The sequence below is a fragment of the Gigantopelta aegis genome, chromosome 4, assembly GCF_016097555.1.
Source record: "Gigantopelta aegis isolate Gae_Host chromosome 4, Gae_host_genome, whole genome shotgun sequence".
NCBI lineage: Eukaryota > Metazoa > Mollusca > Gastropoda > Neomphalida > Peltospiridae > Gigantopelta > Gigantopelta aegis.
Window position 1 is genome coordinate 111,393,485 of NC_054702.1, and position 18,477 is coordinate 111,411,961.

General features: G+C 37.4%; 1 protein-coding gene across 2 annotated transcripts in view; it reads left to right on the forward strand.

Annotated features, from left to right (window-relative positions):
- Nucleotides 1-18,477, forward strand: part of LOC121371777 (metabotropic glutamate receptor 1-like) — a 128,579-nt gene that overhangs the window by 75,369 nt on the left and 34,733 nt on the right. The window contains exons 1-2 of one of the 2 annotated variants that reach the window (XM_041497911.1): nt 3,900-3,960; nt 17,864-18,110. In XM_041497911.1, coding sequence (XP_041353845.1) covers nt 3,933-3,960; nt 17,864-18,110 — 275 coding nt within the window. In that variant the 5' untranslated portion in view covers nt 3,900-3,932. Of the gene's footprint in view, nt 1-3,899; nt 3,961-17,863; nt 18,111-18,477 lie in introns of those variants that run through there. The other variant, XM_041497910.1, reaches the window with a different exon arrangement.

Here is an 18,477-nt window from a genome sequence, read left to right on the forward strand (position 1 = left end):
AAACAGTGTTCTTGAAGGAAGGAAATTTTTATTAAACGACGCACTCAACACATTTTATTTACGGTGATATGGCGTCGGAGTGTTCTTGAAAGTGCTACAAGCAACTATTTAACTTATTGCTCGTGGCGTTTGTACGCGTTATTGAAATCGATGTCTTTTTTGTATTTCTGAAATCATGGTGTGACGGCCCAATTATTTTTCTCTGTTTCGGCGAGTTTGCTGAATTGGTTTTTGTTTGACGAGACAAGAATATGTTTACAATATTAAAGTTGAGTGTAACATACATTTTGTCCCACCCTACGTAACCATTTCAGGAACAGTCTTTAGTGAAACCATCGGTTTCCTTTTTCTTTCTTTCTTTTCATCATCTTGACGATATCATAAGGAGAAATATAAACCCTTCCCATACAATAATAGGGCGCCGGGAATTGAACTACACACTTGTGAGGTCAGATGGGGAAGTGTGAGCAGAATTGAACTACACACTTGTGAGGTCAGATGGGGAAGTGTGAGCAGAATTGAACTACACACTTGTGAGGTCAGATGGGGAAGTGTGAGCAGAAACACTATGCGAACAGGAAGAATATATTTCCTGCTATACAAGAATGGCTTATTTGACGAACATACGCATATTATATGATATATACAACACTGGCACTGGAAAACGTGTTGTCAAATCTTCACTCGAATAGTTTTAATCGCGTCCAGCTACGAGACACGTACACTTTGGCGAACGATTTTTTTAAATTCGATTTAGTCACTAGCTTTAACGCGAAGCACAAAAAAAGAGACGAAAACCCCTCTCTTTCCCACAACCCCCCAACCCCCCAAAAAAAAACCAAAACAAAAACAAAAACACACACAAAAACCCCCACAAAAAACAACAACACCAACAACTAAACAGAAACACCAACAACCCCGAAACAAAATGAAACATTCAAACAAAATGTTTAGCGAACGTTTTTATTCACGAGTCGTAGGGGCGAGTTAATTATATAATGTTTAATTTACAAACTAATTCGATGTGTGGCCTCGTGAGCTAATACTTGTTTACAATGTACAAGTTCTGTCAGCGTGTGGGTTCGAATACTGGACCTGGACACAGTAAACACTTCAAACTGCATTGTTAAAGGGACATTCCTGACTTTGTTGCAATGCTATAAGTTTCCGGCTAATAAAACCTTTTTTAATTTTTATAATGACAATTTACTTACATTTCCTTGTCAAGAATATCTATATCTGTATATCCAATGTGTTTTTGGTCCCCCAAATGTTCGTAGTAGCTCAATATGCATTTTTGTCAAATATTTTTTCGTACGTATCAATTTATTTTCCCCTTCAACCGTCAAATAAAGTCTATTTTTAGACGGCGGATTCCCTTCGACTTGTCATGCATTTGAAGCGCATCACGTGACCTTTTTGTGACGTAGAGCACATGTAAATACCATGCTGCCTGGTCATTTCGTACCCTAATCATTTCGTACCATTGCAAAAAGTCATTTCGTACCTTAGTTATTTCGTACCATTGTGAGAAGTCTTTCCATACCATAGTCATTTCATACCAGTATATCAAAAACGAATCGACCATAGCATAAAAGCAGTGTATTTTTGTTTTGTTTTTCAAATTTACTTTGACAGTTTGAAAATCAGAACACATTATTGTGCTTCATATCGTTATTGATTTACCATAACACCTGTCAACTGTTATTTCTATTTTACCTGACAAGAGCCGTATTTGGTATGTACTACTAACGGCCAACTTCGATGTTTTCTGAAATTGGCTCCAATTGACCAAAGTGGGTTTTTTTTACATTCATAATTAATAAATATGCTAATAATAATAAATAAATAAATAAATATGAACAAGGTTTTTCAGTTACCAGCTGAAATGGTCGAATATTACTTATTATTACTTATTATCTTATTTGTTTAAGAAATAAACAATAACAACCACTGAAAACATTGACTACCCTATCGATTACCAAATCAGCCAATTGCTCATGTTTATTACTTATACACAATGACAATATTTTTTATTTTTTTTGCTGATCAGAAACGCCCTTAAATTAACAACAAATTTGTTTCAGTGTATGGTACGAAATGACTTGATCTTTTTTTAGGGACAAAATTAAATATTTAATGATTTATAAAGTCAGTTGCAGGTGGTGTTTGCATCTTATATACGTAATTAGATTGGGTACGATATGACTTTCAATTTTGCAGTGGTATGAAAGGACCAAATTAGGTACGAAATGACTATGGTACAAAAGAACCAAGCTACGAAATGACTATGGTACGAAAGGACCAAGGTACGAAGTGACTAGCAACCGGCCGAAACGACCAGATACCCATACAATTGCACCATCACAGTATTATGAGTATAATGCTTGGGTTTGGGCGAGTTGACTAATGGACAAAGTTCCGATCTTTCCAACATCTATAGATCTCTATAGCTATAAGTACAAGTGACCCTAGCCCTAAATGCTAGAACGATCAGAAGGCTTGCCAAGCCGAAGGCAATAGAAAAGAGACAAGATCAAAAAGTTATTATGAAATCTTCGAATTGTTATCGGCATCATTTCTACTTGTTTCTTTTAAAATGCGTCCATTCGTATCGCTTAGTTTAACGAAAAAAAAAATTGTAATACTACTGACTTGTAGGAAACAAATGGAAAGTCGTTGGTAATCAATGCAAAACGTCAATATTAAAAAATAAATAACATTAAAAACGTGCTTTCCATACGGTTCGTCCACTGGACAATTCGTCCACGGACGATTGGTCCACTCGATGACTGCATTTTTTTCAAACATATTAATAGTTATTTCTTTGACATTGTAATCGTTTCTTAACATTATTTTGTGGTATACTATAACCAAAAAAGTAAAATAGAGTTAGAATTCAACATTAATATCCATTTTTTATTAACTGTTTGTATTCATTATCATGCCCCGGACGATTCGTCCACTGACGATTCGTCCACTCGCTCGTACATTATCTTGCATGTCACGATGTGGTAAATAGGTAATGCAAACCTCCGCGTCGGAAGACTTTATTACCCCCCCCCCCCCCCCCCCCATGTCATGTTCTCCTTCAATGGCGTACATTATATCCACTGTACCCTCCCTCGTCACATGTTATCCCCATATGCCTAATAACCTCGAAATAAAATAAAAACTCGTTGTCTTCAATTCCAATATAATTAAATGTACATTAAAAAACAATTCAACAAAACAACAAATGTCATTCAAACAAAGCGTGTTGTTTTAGACGCGACTTGATTCAACTTTCCGGATCTCGTTTCACGGACTGCGATTTTGTGTTTCCGTTGACTGGTGATCGCATTGAGTCAGTTTTGTCGCAATCGAACGAAAGGATCGGCGATCTCCGTAACACACACAAAAAAACCGCGCACTTACTGAAATGTGCATCTGCTAGATCGGGGAACTTTCTCGGATTGAATCATTGCTAAAACTAGGTTGTAGAATCGAACTTTTTGTTGAACTTTGGAGTAATCATCTAACAACAATCGGAGAAGTTGGGTCATAACCCCTACCCACCTACCTATGAAAATCTCAACGGATTTACACGATTTGGAAAAACGACCCTTAGAGACCCAGAAAAATCGGAAAATCCGTCATATGCCGGAATACTTTCACCCATGGAAATGTACTGGGGAAATAAAAACCCAGTGGACGAATCGTCCGGAACTGATTTTTTTGTAGTGGACGAATCGTCTCGAGTTCCTCAGTGGACGAATTTTCAGTGGACGAATCGTCCGTGGACAAATTGTCCAGTGGACGAATCGACTGCATCCCAAAAACATGTACTCACCGAAGCCATGTTGAATATTGCATTGTGGGAAATTTGTGTTCTCGTCATCACTGCGACCTCTGACCTTCACCTTTCCGCGAGGATTTCAAATAATCGTGTCATGGGGAATCCCGAAAGTATTGTTCTATGTAAGTATTTCAATTTCGCACTTTTCATTGATTTGTTTTTACACAAATGTATTACAGGTGAGTTTACTAATCCATATTACTGTCTATTTTATTAGCTTTAAAGTCAGGAATGTCCCTTTAACATCTATAGATTCTTGAAAAGCCAGACTACTGTAAGAACAATGGTTTGACGTCACAGGTATGGATTAACTATATCTGAACGACAAAACCGTTATCGACAATCAAGACCGTATCTCTGCAGAGTGGAATGGGATTTGGAAAAACAGGGATTGATTCCATGAATCTCTATCTTGTTTCTCGTCTATTATAGAGGCCATCCACTCCATAGGGGATCCTTTACTGGATAAAACCTACTTACAAACACACGACATTTCATCTAAACACCCATAGATCTTTCCTTCGAATGATTATAAAATATATTTCATTTCTGTTTCATCAGCCATAGTTAAAATAGTGCATTGCGCAGCCTCAAGTTCGCGAATTGCGTAAAAGACTGAGCCGGAGGCAGGGCGGAAATACAGCAGGTCCAATAACGCCGACTGACTCGTAATGAAGTGTCGGCATCTCACAGAGCTGTGACAGCACAACGTGTAACTTCATACAACAGTCTAGACCGGTGTTAACGGAATTTACATCCAATCAATATATTACACCATCCAGCAGTGACAGTACCGCACCGTGAGCAGCGCAACCCGCCGATTGTCCAACTTTATTTGTCCTCTCGCAGTACCACAATACCACGGGATAACACTTTTCCAGTTCAGCTAAAACTCTCTACGTTTATAGAACTACTCAATGTTCCAAACAGATCTTGTTGTTTAAGAAGTTCTTCTTCTGCTGCTGCTGTTTCGTCTTCTACTTCTTGTTCTTCTACTTCTTGTTCTTATCCTTCTACTTCTTGTTCTTCTACTTCTTCTTCTTGTTCTTCTACTTCTTGTTCTTCTACTTCTAATTCGTGTTCTACTTCTTGTTCGTGTTCTTCTACTTGTTCTTCTACTTCTTGTTCTTCTTCTACTTCTTGTTCTTGTTCTTCTTGTTCTTGTCCTTCTACTTCTTGTTCTTCTACTTCTTGTTCTTCTTCTAATTCTTGTTCTACTTCTTGTTCTTCTACTTCTACGTCATGTTCTATTTCTTGTTCTTCTACTTCTTGTTCTTCTACTTCTACTTCTTGGTCTACCTCTTGTTCTTCTTTTCTACTTCTTGTTCTTCTATTTCTTTTTCTTGTTCTTCTACTTCTTGTTGTTCTTCTTCTACTTGTTGTTCTTCTACTTGTTGTTGTTCTACTTCTTGTTCTACTTCTTGTTATTCTACTTCTTGTTCTTGTTGTTCTTCTTCTACTTCTTGTTCTTCTTCTTCTACTTCTCGTTCTTCTCCTTCTACTTCTTGTTCTTCTACTTCTTCTTCTTGTTCTTCTACTTCTTGTTCTTCTACTTCTAATTCGTGTTCTACTTCTTGTTCTTGTTCTTCTACTTCTTCTTCTACTTCTTGTTCTTCTTCTACTTCTTATTCTTCTACTTCTTGTTCTTGTTCTTGTCCTTCTACTTCTTGTTCTTCTACTTCTACGTCATGTTCTATTTCTTGTTCTTCTACTTCTTGTTCTTCTACTTCTACTTCTTGGTCTACCTCTTGTTCTTCTTGTTCTACTTCTTGTTCTTCTATTTCTTTTTCTTGTTCTTCTACTTCTTGTTCTTCTACTTCTTGTTCTTCTACTTCTTGTTCTTCTTCTACTTCTTGTTCTTCTACTTCTACTTCTTGTTGTTCTTCTACTTCTTGTTCTTCTACTTCATGTTCTTGTTCTTCTACTTCTTGTTGTTCTTCTTCTACTTCTTTTTCTTCTACTTCTTGTTCTTCTATTTCTACTTCTTGTTCTACTTGTTGTTGTTGTTGTTCTACTTGTTGTTCTACTTGTTGTTCTTCTACTTCTTTTTCTTGTACTTCTTGTCCTTCTACTTCTTGTTCTTCTACGTCTTGTTCTTCTTCTAATTCTTGTTCTACTTCTTGTTCTTCTACTTCTTGTTCTTCTACTTCTACGTCATGTTCTATTTCTTGGTCTTCTACTTCTTGTTCTTCTACTTCTACTTCTTGGTCTACCTCTTGTTCTTCTTGTTCTACTTCTTGTTCTATTTCTTTTTCTTGTTCTTCTACTTCTTGTTCTTCTACTTCTTGTTCTTCTTCTACTTCTTGTTCTTCTACTTCTACTTCTTGTTGTTCTTCTTCTACTTCTTGTTCTTCTACTTCATGTTCTTGTTCTTCTACTTCTTGTTGTTCTTCTTCTACTTCTTTTTCTTCTACTTCTTGTTCTTCTATTTCTACTTCTTGTTATACTTGTTGTTGTTGTTGTTGTTCTACTTGTTGTTGTTGTTCTACTTCTTGTTCTTCTACTTCATTTTCTTGTACTTCTTATTCTTCTACTTCTTGTCTTGTTCTTGTTCTTCTACTTCTCGTTCTTCTCCTACTTCTTGTTCTTCTACTTCTTCTTGTTCTTCTACTTCTTGTTCTTCTACTTCTAATTCGTGTTCTACTTCTTGTTCTTGTTCTTCTACTTCTTCTTCTACTTCTTGTTCTTCTTCTACTTCTTATTCTTCTACTTCTTGTTCTTGTTCTTCTTGTTCTTGTCCTTCTACTTCTTGTTCTTCTACTTCTTGTTCTTCTTCTAATTCTTGTTCTACTTCTTGTTCTTCTACTTCTTGTTCTTCTACTTCTACGTCATGTTCTATTTCTTGTTCTTCTACTTCTTGTTCTTCTACTTCTACTTCTTGGTCTACCTCTTGTTCTTCTTGTTCTACTTCTTGTTCTTCTATTTCTTTTTCTTGTTCTTCTACTTCTTGTTCTTCTACTTCTTGTTCTTCTTCTACTTCTTGTTCTTCTACTTCTTGTTGTTCTACTTCTTGTTCTTCTACTTCATGTTCTTGTTCTTCTACTTCTTGTTCTTCTACTTCTTATTGTTCTTCTTCTACTTGTTGTTCTTCTACTTGTTGTTCTTCTACTTCTACTTCTTGTTCTACTTGTTGTTGTTCTACTTCTTGTTCTTCTACTTCTTGTTATTGTACTTCTTGTTCTTCTACTTCTTGTTCTTGTTCTTCTTCTTCTACTTCTCGTTCTTCTTCTTCTACTTCTTGTTCTTCTACTTCTTGTTCTTCTATGTCTAATTCTATTTCATCTTCTTCTGTTTCTTCTTTGTCTTTTACTACTACTACTACTACTACTACTACTACTACTACTACTACTACTACTACTACTAATTCGTCTTCTACTAGTACTTCTTCTTCTTTACGTTCTTTTTTTATATTGATAATACCTGTTTTACTGTCATATAATTATTAAATGTCAGAACATACCTTTTTAATAAAATGTTTAAACGAATGTTAAGTTGCACAATGGGCGAAATTATTTATTAATATTTACTTTAAGAAAATGCTTTGAATAATATGTCCATAAGGGTTAAAACCAAATAGTTTCATTTATTTGCAGAAACCGTTTTAATTTTATTGCAAACTGTAGCGTGGCCGACAGGTTAAGCGCGTGATGTGACAACAATTGCATACATACATATATATATATATATATATATATATATATATATATATATTCGTTGAGGATGAAGACTTATCGGCTTCCAAAGAGGTCTCAGTTTACTATAGCCACAGCTGTTTCTGGACAAAAAAAACCCGTGTTCCAGTTGTGGAACAGACCAAACTTCTGGGGATTAAATTTAATCTAAAATATGTTAAAAAGAAGTGATTAAAGGCCCTCACTATTTTAAATGTAATTGGTAATTACAGAGTGGGCAGTTTCTTCACCAGGCAACAATTTCCACGAGATTGCCCGATTCGGCATCCATATTTACTGGTGAAATTTGGGCAACTATTAAAACCCTGGAAAGAAAAAGGATTCCATTGCATCCAAATATATTAGTTTTACAAATTCACTTTCGTGTCTCCAAGGTTTACAATACATGGTCCTGGATCATCCCTTGGTTGAGATGGTGATACAAAAGTATGTATTTTTATCCATTGTCAATACAATACAATATTGTTGGGTACCTAGCCATATTGACATAAAGGACAATTAAAGGTCGGTGTCTGCTGCCAAGTCTGCTTTGGATATGTCATTAACCAATATATACCATTTCAACGTAGCAAGATAATTGGAATGGTACGGTTTGTAAACAACTTCATTCTGTGAAGCCAGTCCTGGGAGAGTGACAGTCCTCTTAAAGGCGGTGCAGGAAGGATGAAGTAGTTCTGTGCCGTGTACACTGACTGTGCACCACAGTTTGGTGGAGTTTAATCATCTGAAGCCGACCGGGAAAAAAATACATTTGACAACAGAAATTTAGTAGAATAATATTTTAATCAGTATTACACGCAAGTAAAAATATCAAATGATATTACTAGTTGAGCACATCATTCAGTATTACACAACAACATTTTGACAAGAAATACAACAAAAACAGTGACGATGTTTAGCCTGTATATTACAGACTTCTTAAAGAGTATGTGAGTTGAGCACAAGGATATTACGATCAGGTAGAGAATATTAAATCATAGTATTAGTTGACCACACCAAAATACTGATTTTAAAATGCAACACCAAGTGGAATACCGGTACAAATAGTTGGTGTCGGTAAATAGTAACCGATATAGCTGAACACGATATTCCATTGTTGATACCATATATTGTATTAACAATCAATCCTCACAAACAGTCGTCTTTTGACTTGTCTGCTAGAATTCAATCAAGTGATCGATATCGCGATGGTTCTCGTATCAAATGCCCCTTACAAAACACGACTTTCATACTAATTATATATAATCGTAGTATTATGCAGATATTTCTTATGTAGATATATATTTTTATTATAATGTCGATAACCCTGTTAGTCGTGCGGTTACCGCCGCGGACTGTTAAATGTCTTGCGACTCGGTATAATAGTTTCGAATCCCGTCAATTCAAACTTTGTTTAAACATGTTTTGCGTAGTCATATCATATGTAGATTTATATCCTATGTAGAGACATGTCTTTTGTAGAACTCTTTTGTACACATTTGCCTTACGCAAAATGATATTGTTTAAAGAGTGGTATAGTATGTCTTGTGCAGATTTATTTTGTGTAGACATGTTTTCTTTGGAGGTATACCTTATGCAGTGTTAGGTAAAGGCGCTCTGTGTAAAGATATGTTTTTTGGTAGAGATACGATATTTTAGAGATTTAACTTGCCATATCTGATATAAAAAGCTCCACCATTGTCTTATACGGAGCTTTTTGTTATAGAGGATGCTTTTAAAAACTGGAAGCAGCAAACCACTCCTACTATAAAATACTTCAGCTGTATAATTTCCTCTGAAATGGCAATAGGGTGTTGATTACTAGAAAGCAGAGCGAGCCGAATATTTTTTAATGATGTGGAAGGTAATGACTGAGGGCAGACTTCTACACAAGGCCGTAGTGGGTACGGCTCTGACGCGAAGACAAAGACAGAATTGATTGTGGACCCTTAGCGATCAATTACTGCTGACCTCAATGTCTAACTGACCGATGCACGTTTTGGCTGACATGCAAGGCGAGTGTGCTCCAAATCAGAGAGTAAACGTCCTAGGGACACACTATTCGATTAGAGTATTAGCGGGCGTCATTAGCTCCGAGGATCATTCAGCATCACTTCTGCACAAACGGCTCAAGTCTAAATTTAGTTGCTTAGAGTCGTTGGCTTCGTCTTCCTAATCTACGAATGGTGTGAGCAAACACCTCTGCCATTCCGCCGTCCAGCGCGCTAAACACATGCATATAACTGGCTTCGGAGTCGAGGCTATCGTGAGGCGAGGAGAATTCCTGCTAATGCAGGATATAGATTTTGCCATCTTTCACTTGTTGAGCAATTTAGTTTAAGCTGCATGTCATCCAGCGGGCTGTACCGGTGTCTGGCGGCCAGTCCAATGAGCCATTATTCCGTACCGAGCAGCGATAAACACATTTGTCAAACAATTATCAAGAATGGGCCATTTGCATCTGACATTTGCACTCTGGCGAACAAGCATCATTAAATTGTTAAGAGTGGTTCTTGGAGGAGTTTTCAAAGATGTTAAGACTCTCGGCACAACGTCATCGTTACAACTGTGTCGGCTGCTGAAGTTTCTGATGTATTTAGCAAAGTGCTTGCTACTCTTGAATACGACACAAGTTTGTAGACCCAGCACTCGACAGATGGAACCAGTGTTTTACAACACACCAGGCAGGACGAGAGTTTCAACGGAACGTGAGGACCAGGAAATCACGTTTACACTTGCAATCGTTTCTTTTATTCCACATCCATTAGTCTGAGCAAGAAATCCCTTTTTAAATCATATATAGTAATGCTAACAGTCTCATACGAAACAGTCATTTAGTCTTAACAGCTAAAATGCAGTTTGACTAAAACATTTATCTCACTAAACGAGAAAGGCAGTGGCGATTGCAAGTTGTTTTATGATCATATGGAGGCATTGGACTAGCTCATTGGAGTGAGAGAGAGAGAGAGAGAGAGAGAGAGAGAGAGAGAGAGAGAGAGAGAGAGAGAGAGAGAGAGAGAGAGGGGGGAGGGAGGGGGGAAGTGAGAGAGTTTCTAGATAATTATTTGGTTGCGGAATTTAAAGATTAAAGATTACTACTGTACTTTTGCATTGACTTTAAAATTAGAATTTAAATTTCCAATTTTACGTACTTATCAGACGACTAGTTTGTATTATTTATTTATAAAGTGTTTGCCGTTGACGTTAGTCCTTGTTTTTCACATTAAAATCGCACACGGAGACGATTCCTGTTATTATTGGCATTGCCCGAGGATTTCCGTATTTAGAAATATGATAATACCTCGACTCTTCCTCGTATTAAAATTTGTCTCGATAAGGTCTCACGATCTTGCGCCATCATATAAAACAACATAAAAGCTAAAAAAGCCAAGAACAAACGGCGAAATAATCAATAAGCCTTTCGCTAAACAACCTCGCAAACATCAAACGTCAGGCTGAAAAGTGAACGGCTTGGAGATGTGACCCTTCCCAGTAACCGATTAAGGATTCTATTATTCCGTCTACGTATTTAATTTCAGCGAAAAGTATTTTAGGTCGGTTTACAAAAAATATATGAGCAAATCTCAGTCAGCTGACGGTAGTTAAGGTTGTCGTAAAAGTATCAATGTCTCAACACAGAAAATATTTAATGAGTTGATGCAATTTCAAGTTTATTGCTAGGTACAATTTCCTTTCAAGATTTAGTGTCTGTATGTGCGTGCGTTTATATGTATGCTATACCTTATTTTTCATGTCTTTGGTGAAAATCGTGTACATAATTTTCACCATTTGCAACAGACTAGAACAGTTAGTTTTATTTGTTAAACGATATCACTAGATCGTAATGATTTATTAATTATTGGCTATTGCCCATAAAAAAGAAGTAATTTTGACATGCAATCTTAAAGAGGAATACCGCTATATTTTTTCCATTAATAGCAAGGGATCTTTTTATTTACATCATCCCACAGTCAAGGTAGTACATACCACGGCCTTTGATAATCCAGTCGTGGTGCACTGGCTGGAATGAAAAATAGCCCAATAGTCCCACCGTCATGGATCGCCCCTAGACAGACCGCGCAGCAAGCGAGCGCTTTGCCACTGGGCTACGTCCCAGCCCACATTGACAACGATTTGGTTCTCGTTTATCAACACAGGTATACTCAACATAATTCACTAAGGGACAGAAGACCGTTTGGAAAGAAAGAAAGAAGTGTTTTATTTAACGACGCACTCAACACATTTTATTTACGGTTATATGGCGTCAGACATATGGTTAAGGACCACACAGATTTTTTTAGAGGAAACCCGCTGTCGCCACATAGGCTACTCTTTTACGACAGGCAGCAAGGGATCTTTTATTTGCGCTTCTCACAGGCAGGATAGCACAAACCATGGCCTTTGTTGAACCAGTTATGGATCACTGGTCGGTGCAAGTGGTTTACACCTACCCATTGAGCCTTGCGGAGCACTCACTCAGGGTTTGGAGTCGGTATCTGGATTAAAAATTCCATGCCTCGACTGGGATCCGAACCCAGTACCTACCAGCCTGTAGACCGATGGCCTGCCACGACGCCACCGAGGCCGGTAGAAGACCGTTTGGTCAATTTTTGCTAGTGTTGTATTATGTTAGCAACTTCTGATGACAAATCATTTCTATATGTTGTTTCAGTAAACTTTGACCAGTAATGCACGCACAAATCGTGCACGCGATGGGGTTTTCGTATTTTGTACCATATATAAAGAAAAATGCTGAAAATATTTACTGAGCACTAATTAATTTTGTTCAGTATAGGCGACGACATTTGGGACTTCTCTGTTTAGTAATTAAGCAAGACCCAAGAATGTTTTTTCGTCTAATAATGCTTCTTATTAAGCTAAGGAAATGGTCTACGAGAGTGGTTTGATTTCAGAGACAGCTGTTGGAGTCGAGCTGCCTCAAGAATAATCCATAACATGGATGCAGTTAGCTTAGTTTTAGCACAAAAATGTAAGTGCTGTTTTCATATTCATCAGTGATTTTCAGCTCGCTATCAGCAGTATTTAACTGAGTAGAAGTAGGAATAACACAGACGTATACGAAAACAATGTCGTAAATTAAATGACAAATGCTAAAGTGTGTTCTATATAGATGTGTTTTCTTTTACGTGTTCGTCAGAGGAAGCTCGCTACATTATTCCAGTAGTATCATATATCTATGCTCAATTCTCACAGACAGGGCAGCACATATCACGGCCTTTGATATACCAGTCGGGGAGGGGGGACTGGTTGGTAGGAGAACACCCCAATAATAGAAAGACCAAAACTTCGTCGCCATTTAACAAAACCGTACATAACGAGGGGCTGGGGACATATCCCCCCCTAACCCCCCAAAAAACCCCAACCCTGTATATTTTTTTAGTTAAAAAGTACATTTTTGTAAAGGCGGAGAAGACCCTATATTACAAGCCCATGAATATTTTGAGTTAGGTACAACCCTTCAAACATTCCTTTCTGCTCCTTCATCATGCATGTACTCTGTAGGTGTTAACTGAACATACGACTTAAACATTCTCGTTTTGTATATATGTACTAGGTATATCGCCCTTTAAATAAATCATCTGCGCTTTTGTTTCAAATCTAATCTGAGTGGTCCAACACATGAACATCACTGCATGCCAGAGCATGCCAGAGTCATGTTCTTCAACCGTGGAATCAATATCGTCCAGCAGTCACGAAATCATAATGCCTCGCATCTGCACACCACTGCACTGCATGCGTGATCGGGTGTTATGTGTAGATAGTTTTGTGACTTGGTTATTACTGGCATTGATGTCGTGGGGAAATCATAAAACATTAATTATTTCCATGCCAACGAGCCTGCAGGTTCGAGTAATTTGAGGAACATCGCTCATCAGACGGACAGTTGGTACTTTTTATAGCTGAACACTAATAATTAATTGATGGTTATAAAGCTGTCAAGATTACAACCTGTTTGTAATGAACAGAAATGATGGAATGTCGGTGCACGTGAACCGTGCAAAGAAAATACATCACTTACTTACTAATCATTCAAAGTTCTGTCAGATGGCGTTTATGCTGCTTTTTTCGAAATTGTTTTTGAAAATTTCTAAAGTGGATTGTTGTTTTGTATGGTTTTCTCTCTCTCTCTCTCTCTCTCTCTCTCTCTCTCTCTCTCTCTCTCTCTCTCTCTCTCTCTCTCTCTCTCTCTGTGTGTGTGTGTGTGTGTTTACATTACTAAAAATCTACACTTTGATAATTAACTTGCATTGCAATGTCAGTTGTGAATCCGTCAGCGTCATATTAACATTTTATATGTACGTGAATCAGGAACATAACTTAAAATAAACCAATGATAAAACCTAGATTTATCTATAGCATGAATACACAAAAACTCTTTAAATGGAATGGCATACCAAATAGATGAACAATATTTCGTTTCTTGGCCTTTAGGTAGCAATATACCAAATAGTATCTCGTGGGTCAAAGTTCAAAGTGCACCAAACTTTGAATATCGCATTAAATAAGGTCACGCCTGCCACTGGTGAGATGTGTGACAGATCGTCTTGTCATATACTGTTGTTGCATCTGACCAGTACAATCATGTAATTTAATTTGAACTAGTATCAGCTGCTACTGTCCTTCAAACATGTGCGGGGTTCTGCTAAAAATACGATGACATTTTTTAATGTAGAACTATCGTAGTTAAAGACGCTTCTCCTATCTCTGAACATACCAGCTGTAGGGGCGGGACATAACCCAGTGGTAAAGCACTCGCTTGATGCGCAGTCGGTATAGGATCGATCCCCGTCGGTGGGCCCAATGGGCTATTTCTCGTTCCAGCCAGTGCATCACGATTGGTAAATGTACTATCCTGTCTGTGGGATGGTGAATATAAAAGATCCCTTGCTACTAATGGAAAAATGTAGCGGGTTTCCTTTCTAAAACTATATGTCAAGATTACCAAATGTTTGACATCTAGTAGCCGATGATTACTAAATTATTGTGCTCTACTGGTGTCGTTAAACAAAACAAACTTCTACCAGTTATATGAATAGCAACTTTAGCCACATATTTTACTATTGTCGTGTATGGGAATTGTTTTGATGGTATAAACCAAGATGACTTATGCTGATGGCGCGAGACAAAGATAATGTGTGGAACGCGATGTAGATTATAAAACAGCTGCAGCCTTCGCAGAGCTGTGTTAATAACCCTGGTCTAATGCCCACTAAATGGCGACCGGGATGTCTTGTAAACGCACGTTAAGACAACTGTTAAGCCAATGTTGTGAGGTCAGATGGCACAGCTGCATCCTCAGTTGTCCTAATTACAGGGGGCGTGCCACGAAGAAATGAAGCACAGGCTGACGGGATAGATCACCTATCAAGTGTTTGACGTCAACAGCTGATAACATAGCATATTTATTATTAGTACCAATATCTGAAACTTAATTCACCACAATATCAAATACAGATTTAACACTATATATGAACTCTCCTATTAGAACTGCAATCTATTAGTTCTGGCTACAATTAAATTACACATTACTTAAACATTTTGATTAAATTATTAATTTTGACAAATCCAATACGTTTATTGCCGTCCTAGTAACTCAAAATTCATTTTATGCCAAAAATGTGTATACCTTAAAAACTAGGGTTTGTGACTTTAATTTATGATCTCAAAGTTGGTTAAAATCAATCAATAAATAAATGTTTAACGAACCTCCAGCACGAAAAATATATCGGCTGTTGAGTGTCAAACTAAGGTAAATGCAAAAATTAAGTGATAAACAATACACAGTGTGCAAAAAATACAAATATCACAGACAGGTAAAATTAAAATTTAGAAATAAAATCAGTATCACGAAGAAATTTCAACAGGTCATGATGGAATGGAATCTCAATGTTGAGAAACAACATTTAAAGTGTAACACAAGACTTGGCGGGATTTAGCTCAGTCGGTTGAGTGCTCGTTTGAGGTGCTTGCGTCGCAGGATCGAACCACTTCGGTGGATCCATTCAGCTGATTGGATTTTTTTCTCGTTCCAACCAATGCACCATAACTGGACAAAGGCCGTGGTGTGTGCTTTTCTGTCTGTAAGAAAGTGCATGTATAAGATCCCTTGCTTCATTAGAAAAAATGTAGCGGGTTTTCTTTGATGACTACGAGTCAGAATTACCAAATGTTTGACATCTAATAGCCGATGATTAATTAATCAATGTGCTCCAGTGGTGTCGTTAAACAAAATAAACTTTTAACAGTGAACGGCATTCAACCGACTATGAGATGCTCCCCACCGTGCTGTACTTGATTGCGGACAGCCCAGGTGCAAGGAGGACTAACTGGTCTCATAACGGGTGTCCCGGGGGAGCGTGGCATTCATCAAACACTGTCGCCTGGTGGTCAAACGGATTTAATACGCGAGCCGCGACACTCGCAATTAACTGGCGGGATGGCATTACAATCGTCGCAATCGTTGGTTTCCGCTGCATCACGGTAAATGGCCGCGCTGACTACCACGTGGCCGAGCGGCTGATAGGAGCAGTGACAGGTCGCCAGTCTTAATCGCGTCAATCAAGTGTAGTTAACCTGGTATTTAAAAGGTAACTAACCCACATTCCAGTATGTATATTTATACTTCTAAGTAAGGCTAATTAAAAAGTCACGTATTGCTAGTATAAAGAACAATATACCAATGGACACCAAGATAGTACGCAGGTATCGGTGACGTTATATCCCAGTACAGGCACACACCGAACGAGAGATTTGTGAAGGTGTAAGTCCGCCACATCGAATTCTCTCACTGAAAACTAACCTGGAAAGAATATATATATATATATATATATATATATATATATATATATATATATATATATATATATATATATATATATATGAATATGTGTTTTCAGAACAATGCGTAAAGCCTTAAGGGTCTACTATACCAAATACAAATTTAAAAACACTATCTATCAACCAAACTATGACCCATAAATGTCAGTACTACAACCCCTACCTTAAAGTTTTAACTGAAGAAAATGGTATCCATTCTAGACTCATTTTCGGTATAACCAGAAATTTTAGTTTCACAAAAAATTGAGTATTTTGTTTTACAGGTACCCCATACGTGTTTCAGGCACAAGGCTACTTGACACAGTGACAATAGATAAAATAAAATTGCATACATTTTTTGCCCAGATGAAACTAATTTGTTTTTACAACAAACACTCTCACATTTATCACCAATTGCAGGACTTGTGGTGTTAACTGCTCTATCATCAGTTAGGTGCAGCTCGAACTTTGACCTAGCCGGATGTTATTTGGTTTAGTACTATCTCATAGTTGTATAACACCAAAATAAGTTATTAATTTTTAGTTTGAAATTTAAAAATTATTCATTCAACAACATTTCTATGATAATTACAACAGCATATTTTCAGTTGCTAGTATCTCGGATTATAGAGTGGCCCACATGTTAAGCACTTATAGTCACTGTACCGCAAACATGTCGTTTTATCCATGATTCTTTGGCGGCGAGCCTCAAGTTCAGTCAGCAAACGTTTCGTGAACTATTTCATTGGTTCCTGAAGAGGTAATTCGGTTTACTGTGTAGCGTAAAACATCAGTCTAGCGAACGTTAGCGACAAGCGGTTGACTGAACTTACGCCAGGTGTTTTGATGGATACATCACGTTTGTTAACGTTAACACATGAATTCGCGAGTGGTATGCATGGTTATTGCTTACTTTCGATGTTTTGAATGGCAGCCGATATCGGTAGTCTCTAGTGCAACAGCACGATAATCTATCTGCTATCAATCAAAACATCGAAAATGAGCAATTACAATGGACACTACGAGTATGTTTATGCTTAACTGACTTATACCACACTGCCAGGTGGCATCGCATGATGTGATAAGGAAGTCTGGTTCAGTGAGAGTGGGGCTTTAAAACGTGCGCAGTTATACTAATATATCGTACACGTTTGTCAATGAGAAAACAACCTAAGCGTAATACTTTTTTTTAACAAAAGTTTTGTTGGATCCACTGTTTAAGCCGGGTTCTAGCTATTAAACTTTGAAATTATCGAATTTATTATGTCAATATTATAAGTGATATAGATACATTTATAGTTATTAAAACAACAAAAAATATTTGAAATATGCAAAAAATATTATACAGCTCCGAATTCAATATTTAATAACTCTGTATTTAATGCTCTGAGTGAACGAATTGTAAGATATACTTGTTGCAATTGAATATCATTGATATTCTCAAATATATTATTTCTATTTTAAACAAACTATTTGTTATAACTGAAAATTTCACAAAAATGTATTTTTTTTCCAGGTAACTATGGAGTGCGAGGCATGGAGGAGTTTGAAGACATAGCAAAGCGAAGTAACATCTGTATAGCTACGACTGAGAACATAGCCAGTTCCAGTGATTCGGAGGCGTTCGACAAGATCGTGGAGAACCTGCTGACGACACCTAACGCCACCGTGATCGTGTGTTTCTGTGAGGGCATCACCGTCAAAAAACTGTTCCAGGCCATCCAGAGGAAGTCGGCAGTCGGCAAGTTCCTGGTCATTGGCAGGTTAGTGCAATTTAACCAAGGTAGTAATGTGGTTGAATCTTGAATTTATTTAGAAATGTACTTTGCAATTCGTACTTGTCTCGTAAGTAAATATTAGTCTATGTTTATTCACCAACAGCCATGATGTGGACATGGTCTAGCAACAGACTGTACTCTTGTCCTTTTTGGAATTCATAGAACATGCACCTGTGTTTAGACTACAAGTTGGTTTATGGTGGCTACACACATGTAGCCCATCGTACGTTATCTCGTCTGTGGTGTGGATTATTAACAGCATACAGTTTACCAAACAAAAGTAAACACGTTTACTTTGCCCATATCAACTTGAGGTACAGCATTTGGTCTTGCCAGTAACTAACATGTTTGC